We start from the raw sequence: 8,909 nt of genomic DNA, 5'->3' as shown, positions 1-8,909 counted from the left end.
TGAAATTAGCGAGGCACAGAAAAGTAGAAGTTTTTCAAGGGTTTTCACTTTGAGGCATTGCCCTTAATACTGAAGTGCTTCTGCCTGCTCCTCAGCATTTAAAAATTAAAGAAAAGGCATCTTCAGAATGCTTATGAATGACTTAAATGGCAGATGATGTCCTCATGGCTATAATATCAGACTCGTCCACTCCAGGGATACTCTTCTTTCTGGAGGCACCAACCTCATCCTGTCCTCAGTGTCCCCTGGTCAGTAACCTTACAGAAGTAGGAGCTATAGTCTTCATTTTCACACTCATCATTTAAAGTCCTCAGGACCCAGCAAATGCCCCATTGATAGGTGAGATAGTTTGACAGCAGGCATGAGGGGCAAAGGGGGTCTATAACAGCATGCTGCGCCAGTTACAGCTAAAAGAAGCAAAGCTCAGTATAGGACACATTCCTAGTTCCTTATGAGGACTCAGATCTGAGACACAGCAGCTCTGTGCTGAGAACCAGGCACATAGCGTCCTGCTGCACAGCTCACGGCACAGTGATATCAGCAAGGGGACGTTCTTTAACACCCCCCACACCTTGGGCTGAGGCTGATTGAGTTATCTTTTGCAATTCTTCCTTCCTTTCTTGCACGACTAAGGCTCCTCAGGGCACACTCATCTGAAAAGGGCAGGAAGACATTTAGCAGCTCCAGAGTGAGCTCCAAGAGAACTGGTCAGTCAGCATCACAGTCCTCTAGTTCCAGAAGCCCAGCGGAAACTGCTCTGTGCATGAAAATGCATCCAGACACCCACTTGGGCAGAGGCCTGCGAGGCGCCACCCTCCTTCTGGAGTGAAGGGGAAAGTCCTGCTGCATTCCCTCTGCACGGCATTGTGCCTACCTGTGCACTGCACCCCTGAGTCCTGACTGCCCTGATTCACCACGGGGACCTGAGCCTGGGAGCAGGGTGGGCTCCTCGGGCACCAAGGCCTGGCTTCTTGCTGGCCCTGCCACACCCAGGACCCCTCTGACCCCCACTCTGCACGGTCCCACGCATCTGCACCCGACTTCATCCTCTCCACCGCGTGCCCCCCCTCCTGTGAAGACCCCGCCCCCTCCCGTGCACAGCTGGCTTCTTCCTCTGCTTCCCACACTGACTGCTGGAGGCTGCATCTCCTGTGACCCCTGCACCGGAGTCAGATCCTCTGTGAATCTGCCCGAGGCCTCCCCATCTCTGCCTCTGGGTGCTGCTGTGAGTTCTGAGTCCAGTGCAGTCTCTCTCACCTGCTTCTGCCTGTGAGCACTTTGGGAGTTTGTCCTGAGTTTAAGTTTCCTGTCCTTCCCATGGTTTTGACCCGGAGCAGCTATTTAATAAATACATAAATTAATGTCTAGCTTCACTGGCAAGTGACTCTTCTTACACTTATCATATAAACTCTATTATTTTTTCTCTCCTAATTTTTACAACACTTTAAAGTAGGTTAAAAACTTCACTTGTCTGAGTCTGGGTCTCCACCATTATTTAAGAAAGTAGACAACCAGGGCCGGGGATTTAGCTCAGTGGTTTGGTGGTCTGCCTTGCAAGCACAAAGACCCGAGTTCAATCCCTGGTACCAAAAAAAAAAAAAAAAAAAAAAAAAAAAAAAAGAAAAAAAGAAAGTAGACAACCAATTTTATGTTCTGTTTTGCTGTGTTTTACCTAACATCCAGTGCAATGCTTAAGGGGTATTAGAAGAGCAGTATTTGAAGGGATGGTCACCATTTTCTCTGTTGCCTCATGGAGTCATTTCCTATTGGAGTTCCTTTTGCCACTAACCTTTGAAAATCTGTGAGATTTTCCAGTCTACATCTTTTCATGGACCTGAAAACTTGTGTGCTGATGGAGGGTTTGTGAAAATAATTAGATTTGAGAAGATTCTTAGTAATTTCACTTTGGTTCCTATAATGTTACTGCATGAAGCCAAGAGGAATGAACACACACTAGCCTGGTAAGGGAGAGAATTTCTCCTAAGATCCTGCACCTAATTCCCTGGAGGAGAAACCATGAACTCTCTTGCTCAAGAACAACCCTGCTGCACTCACTCACCTAGAGGTGAAAAAGGCGGAGATGCACAAGTGAGAGGCCAGTGGTTTAAAGTTGACCAGGATCCATGGGGCAAGTTCTCTTCAGAGGCTGGGGTTTTGTGAAGATTGTGGTGGAAGTGATCACAATCCAGGAAGGAGAGTGATGAGTAGAGGGCTCCTGAGGGTGCCTGGCTCGGCTCCTCTGAGACCTGAGCTAGTGCAGGGAGCCCATTAACTCAGAGCCTCGTGTGCAGCATGAATGCTACAGGGAATTTCCCTCTTCTCAGTTTTTCTTTTCTCATTGAGTTTATCGGTACATTTTAGGTATACAGTACAGTTACATTCATCATTGGGCTTTTGTATCTTTACATGACAGGTCTTGGTTTTCATTTGTTTTTCTGTAGAAAAATATTGTCCTGAGATAAGCTTGAGTGAGGTCCAGATAAGACTCTGAAACAATAAAATTACCGCACTAAAGCTCCACTTATCCATGGCCACATAGTGCTGGCCTCATTCCCTTTGAATATTGTGCATATGGAAAGAGTAATGCCATCCCCGGGGGAATATTTGTCTAAAATTTTCACAGTTACTTATGTATGCAAGAGCATATTTTAAGGAGAAAATGTCATTTCTGTAGGAAATTGAGAAGTCCTATTTTTTTTTTTTTTTTTTTTTTTTAAATCTGACTTTGGTCCTTGCACTTGGGAGGCAGGCAGTGTAATCACTAAATCCCCAGCCCTGTCTCAGTCTCCTTATGTCAGTATTGTGGGACATTATGGTTTGTTTTCTTTTTTATTGAAGTGTGCTTTCTTCCCTATGCTAAATTTACCAGGCAGTGGGTATTACTCTTACCAGACAGATCCAGTCTTTCTTTTTCTTCAACAAAGAAATGAGAAGAACACATGAAAATGGAACAAGTTGATATTAATTAAGGAGAAGTTCACTCATCAGACTGACAATAACTAGTGAAAAAACTGGAGAGGAGGTTTGACTCAATGAGACCTTGTCTGCTTTTCATTTCTTATATATTATTGAGATCTTCCCTAGGTTTTTGGATGGGACTGAAGGTCTTATCACAATTAATTGAACATCTCCACCTGCACATTGAGAGAGGCTTTTTTGACCCTATTGGTCCAAGCAAAAGTAAGGTGACTTCCAAAACCCATGGAATGTATGTGTTTGTGTGCAAAAACCACAGTGCTGATGAAGTTGTGAAGATCTTGGTTTACCTTCAATTACTCTGATGCAGAGCTTTGCAAGTTAGGGTCCTGACAGAGGTAAAAGAGTCTGATAATGGCTAAGAATACATCCCAGAATAATGTGGAAGCTAAGGGGATGCAAGAAGAAGATGAGTCAAACACTTCCAAGAATCAGAAGCATCCTGGTGTAGGGCGTTTAAGAGCTGGTCATCTCCCCACTGTTTTCCTGCCTCAGACCTATCACTTTGACCCACTCTTTCCACTGTTGCTATTTACTACCCTATGAGAACTTTGGAGAACATAAAACTGCCAGGCTTGTCCTAGATTTCCTTGCTGACCTCAGAGACTCTGAACATCACAGGGCTGACGGTGAACTTGTGCAACCCCAGCATGGAGTCATCACAAGGTGTCTGCAGCATAGACTCAGCCCACGTCTAACTATCTTCCCCACCTCCTCTGTGCCCACCAGTTTCACTGGAAGATAACACAGTTGTGACCCATGGAAGAGGCCCTTGTGCCCCTGTGGTCTCAGGACCCCTTCACCTGTCCAGGTCCAGCTTGTTGGGTGTGGAGATGCAGTGACTGCACTTTTACATGGAGAGGGGTGTGGGTCCCCAGGGAGCATCTGTTGTGGCAACCATGAGGAAGAAATAGTGGATCAAGAACAGAGGCTACAGGGAGGGTGGCTGAGGCCAGAGAAGGAGCAAGGGAGAGCTGTTTGGGAAAGGAGTCCTCTCTGCTGGATTCAGAATGCTCGCAGCAACAACTTGATTAAACGATTTGTATTGTTTTCAGCAGTATGATGGACTTGGTAATTGTCTTTGACTGTGGACATTTAGCTTAGGATGAACATTAAGTACTTACAGTATTACAACTGCTATTTATTCTTAAAAGGTGAACATCCCATGAAAGTGATATTGTGTTTCAGAAGAAGAATGTAGGCTTTCTTGTAGACCTATCACAAATGCAATAGAAGAGGACGAAAATGGACAAAGGGAAAGAAGAAATGGGTGTGGTAGGAGAAAGGAAAGAAGGGAATAACACTAGTATGAACAAAGAAAAAGAGGGAAACAAAGTCAACAGTTTTCCTACAAAATTGCAGTATATAATGGAGTATATTAATTATAGTAATTACACAGTACATTAGATACCCAGATCTTAATTTAGTATATAGTGAAAACTGTATGGCTCTTGATCAGCCTCTCCCCATTTTCCATATTTTCTTTCCATGGTGATGACTATTCTGCTCTGTGTTTCTATGAACTGAGTTGATTAGAATCCAAATATATGTGATTGTGTATTTTTAATCTTTCTGCATGTGAGTTGTTTAACTAGTATAATGTCTCCAAGTCCTTCCATGTATTTCCACAAAATACATGTGTCCCTCATGTTTAAGAATTACTGATGTCTCCTTATGCATATCTATATCTTCATAAAACATTTTTGTATTTATTGGTTCATCTACCCACATCATCATCTAGGTGCTACTGTATTGATTTCTCACGATTCTTTATTATTTCTAAAGATATCTCTCTTTTCATGGTCACTGACCGCCATCCCGTCTTCTGTGTCTGATATTCTGTCTTCCAATTGGGTCAGTCTGCTATGTTTACTTTCAGTGCAGTTTTTAATCTCCTAGGTGTAAGTTTGACTCTGTTTCACGGCTTCCACTTCTTCTTTATGTTTGGTTTTCTCGGTTACCATTTCTTCCTATGCTGAGCATTCATGCCTTCCATTGTGGTCTTGAACTCATCTATTTATTTTTATCTGTTTCTGTTCTAGAGACTTTAATTATGTCTTTTATTCTGCTCATCATCTCTGTAGTTATCTCAGAAATCGTTTCTGTTTTGAGTTTTTCCACAGCCTCATTATTCTGTTTATTTTTCTTCCTGTGGTAACAGTTCAGGTTCTCCAGGTGGTGGTTTATCAGACTTTTCCATCTCATTTCCCCCAGAGTTTGCCTTTGGTAAGCTGGAAGACTGTGTCTTGCTTAAATGACTTTTATTTCTATCATTGTTGTTGGTATCCTCCTTGGTTTAATTACGGGGTTGATACTTTGATATTACTTATTGTAAGTATCTTTATAGCTTGTATTTAGAACCCTTAAGGAATAATTGCTTCTCAGAGGTGTCTTCCAAATATATCTGGTCTTTAGGTTTTGAGTTGCTAATGACTCTGGGGAATTCTCATTTTCATTGTACCAGGAGGGACAACTGATTAGATCAATTACAACACTACCCCAAGTGATATAATCAGCAATAACAATAGAATCACGAACAGCTTAGAAAATGACAATTTGTCATAGTTATTAACCTATCTCCTTTAACAGCATGAAATAAAATGAAATTGAAGACTAAAATATGTTTATAATGAATGAACTGATTAATATAGTAATTTTACCTTTGGGATGGGGATGTAGAAGCAATAAGACCTTCTTGCTAGTCTTCACTTCTGCTCTAGGGCAGGGCAATGGCCTTTAATAGCCTCTGTGCTTCTGCAGTGTAGAGGAGGTACAGGTATAGCCAGGAAGCCAGACACGGAGGCGAGAGGGAGAGGTTTGGGTTGGGTTGCTAGAGGCACCCCTGTGGCTCGGATCCTCACTGGTCTGCTGGTGGCAGGAGGCCTGGGTGGGGAAGGATTAAAGCTTCTTTTATGGTACAGCTCTCTGGAGAATTAAAGAGCATTCAAGAGGGAGATGCAAATCTAAATTACATTGAAATTTATTATCATTCCAGCCAAAATGGCTATTATAAAAAAATCTAATAAATGCGGGTGAGGTTGAACCCTCATACATTGTTTGTGGGAATGTAAATGAGAGCCACTGTGAAATCAGAATGGAAGTTCCTTAAAAACATGAAAATGAAATCAAAAGTGAAACTCCGTATCATCTAGATTCTACATCTGAGCCATATTGCCCAAAGTAGCTATAGTCATGACGCGATAAAGATACTTTCACACCAGTTACTATCACAGCACCACGTATCGCAGCTCTGTTACGGAGTCATCCTAGATGCCCATCAGTGGATGAATAGAAAAAGAAGTGGTACACAGTGGACTATTATTCTATTATGAATGAAGGAAAGTCATGCCGTTTTCAGAATAATTGATGTAATTCAGAATCATCATATAGTCATGACGCGATAAAGATACTTTCACACCAGTTACTATCACAGCACCACGTATCGCAGCTCTGTTACGGAGTCATCCTAGATGCCCATCAGTGGATGAATAGAAAAAGAAGTGGTACACAGTGGACTATTATTCTATTATGAATGAAGGAAAGTCATGCCGTTTTCAGAATAATTGATGTAATTCAGAATCATCATATAGTATATGGAGGGGAAAGATGTCACGATAAGAGAAAATGAGAGAAAATGTACTGTTAGGGGAAGGCAAAGGTGCCCAGGAGAAGACTCAGGGCAGGGAGGAGGGAGCCGAGGGATTCTGGTGCAATGAACACATTACAGCAGACAGGGAAGTGTTAAAAACAGAGCCTCTGTAGTGTGCAATGAATATGTAGGGAGTTATATTAAAATGGGGTGGACAGAAAGAACCTGATGAAAGATGGAATGGGGGAATGCAAAAAAGGAGGAATCAAGAAGACATAAAAGAGGATATTTCTCACCAGCTCAAAGACATAAGAGCCATGCTGCTGGCTCCTCTGTCTATAGACCAGACACACATGAAGGCCTTAGGAAGGGGCAGGCTGACTGTGCGAAGAACCGTGGTAGACATTCTGAGCCCAAAGAGTTTTTCAAAACATTAAGGTGATCGACCAAGAGAGTTGGAAGTACACAAACACTACGGAAAAGCAGATGTGATTCGCATGTAATTATAGATGTGCATATGTGATTGCTCAGGAGACAGGCAGAGATTGGGCTTTCAAAGACATCATGCTACCATTCATTTGCAGGATCCTCTTCCACGCCATCTTCACATCCTTGTTTCTCAGGGTGTAGATGAGTGGGTTGAGCAGGGGAGTGATAACACAGTAGAATAAGGACATAAACTTGGCCTGGGAACTCTTGGCTGAAGGCTTGAGGTAAAAGTACATGCCGGGCCCAAAGTACATGGTGACCACGAGCAAGTGGGAACTGCAGGTGCTGAGTGTCTTGTTCCTGCCATCAGCTGAAGGGAGCTTCAGTACAGCCCTAGCAATGAGGGTGTAGGAGATGACCACCAGCAGGGCAGGCATCATTCCAAATGGGATGGTCATAGATGTGAGGGCCAGCTCATTGGCAGAGGTGTCCCCACAGGCCAGCTTGATCAGAAGAGGCACATCACAGAAGAAGTGGTCCAGGGTGTGGTACCCACAGAGCGGGATCTGAAGGGTCAATATGGTTTGAAGCAGAGAGTTCAGGAGCCCGCTGGACCAGCATACTGCTGCCATCTGCACACACACCGAGGCACGCATGATGAGAGAGTACTGGAGGGGCCGGCAGATGGCCACATAGCGATCAATGGCCATCATGGCTAGCAGAGAACATTCACTAGAGGTTATCCAGCAGAAAAGAAAAACCTGTGTGATGCATCCTGAGGAAGAAATGGTCTTTTCTGGTCCCCACAGATTGGCCAGCAGCTGAGGCACAATGGTGCAGGTGATACAGAGGTCCAGCAGAGAGAGGTTGTCCAGGAAGAAGTACATGGGTGTCTGGAGTCTGGGGTCCACCAGGGAGAGGAGGATGATGGAGCTGTTCCCCACCAGGGTGAGGAGATAGGAGATCAGGACAACTACAAAGAGGGGCCTCTCCAGCCACGGAAACTCTGAGAAGCCCAGCAGGACAAAAGTTTTGGGAAAACTCATGTTTCCCCTTTCCATGGTATCAGTCTCTCATATATTCCTGGAAAGAAAGGGACCAGTTTTGAGGATAAATATGACTTTTACATTCTTTTTACTCTCCCTTTTATTAGTGTATATTTATGATACAAAATAGATTCACTTTCTGGTGGATATCTTGTGAACATTTTCCTGCCAGACTTCTCTCTGTCCTCTTTATTTTAGCTCATCCTCACATCTTTTTTTTCAAATCTTTCTTGTGATAAGATAAGGCTACATGAATTTACTAATTCATGAATTTTTAAAGTGCAAAACTCAAAGGAATTTAAAAATGATATCAAGAATCCCTGCCACCCATTTCCTGAGTCTTTTCATCTTGCAAACTCAGTCTGTTCCTGTTAAAAATGTCCTTGCCCTCCCCTACCATGGAAATGCTTCTATTATCTGTATACATTATTTTCATTATATTACATGAGAATAAGGCAGCATTCATGTTTTTGTGATAGGATATTACCCTTATATCATATTTATGAAATTCCTCTTTAGTGAAGGATATACTAGAAATATACATATAATAAATACACATATTATTGGTTCATCTCTTAGTTGATGCACACATTGTCTCCCTGTTTTTGCTATTGTGATTAATTCTCTTGTGCACATTTCTGTCCAATAACTCTTTAGATACTGCTTTTCACTTCTTTGGTTGTAGAATCAGACGTAACCTTTCTGTACCCCATGGTAGCCCTAGATTAATACTGTGGTGATCCCCTGTGATCCTTTGCCCCACTGCTGTGCTGTTTTCCTTCCTCCAAGTGTGCATCAGGGCTCCAGCCATCCCCATGCTGGGCAGCTGTGCTGTTTTTGTTGCTTTTCTTTTTTTATTCTCTCATTGA

At 43.0% G+C, this 8,909-nt stretch overlaps 1 protein-coding gene across 1 annotated transcript; it reads right to left on the bottom strand.

Moving 5' to 3' along the window:
- Nucleotides 1–7,092: 7,092 nt before the first annotated feature.
- LOC104873303 (olfactory receptor 15) lies at nucleotides 7,093–8,040 on the bottom strand. The gene has a single exon (XM_010639914.3). The coding sequence runs from the start codon at nucleotides 8,038–8,040 to the stop codon at nucleotides 7,093–7,095; it is 948 nt and encodes a 315-aa protein (XP_010638216.3).
- Nucleotides 8,041–8,909: the final 869 nt, after the last annotated feature.

Source organism: Fukomys damarensis, unplaced genomic scaffold (assembly GCF_012274545.1).
Source record: "Fukomys damarensis isolate Sample0158 unplaced genomic scaffold, DMR_v1.0_HiC HiC_scaffold_3, whole genome shotgun sequence".
Taxonomy (NCBI): Eukaryota; Metazoa; Chordata; class Mammalia; order Rodentia; family Bathyergidae; genus Fukomys; species Fukomys damarensis.
This window is presented reverse-complemented; position numbering and strand designations above follow the sequence as displayed.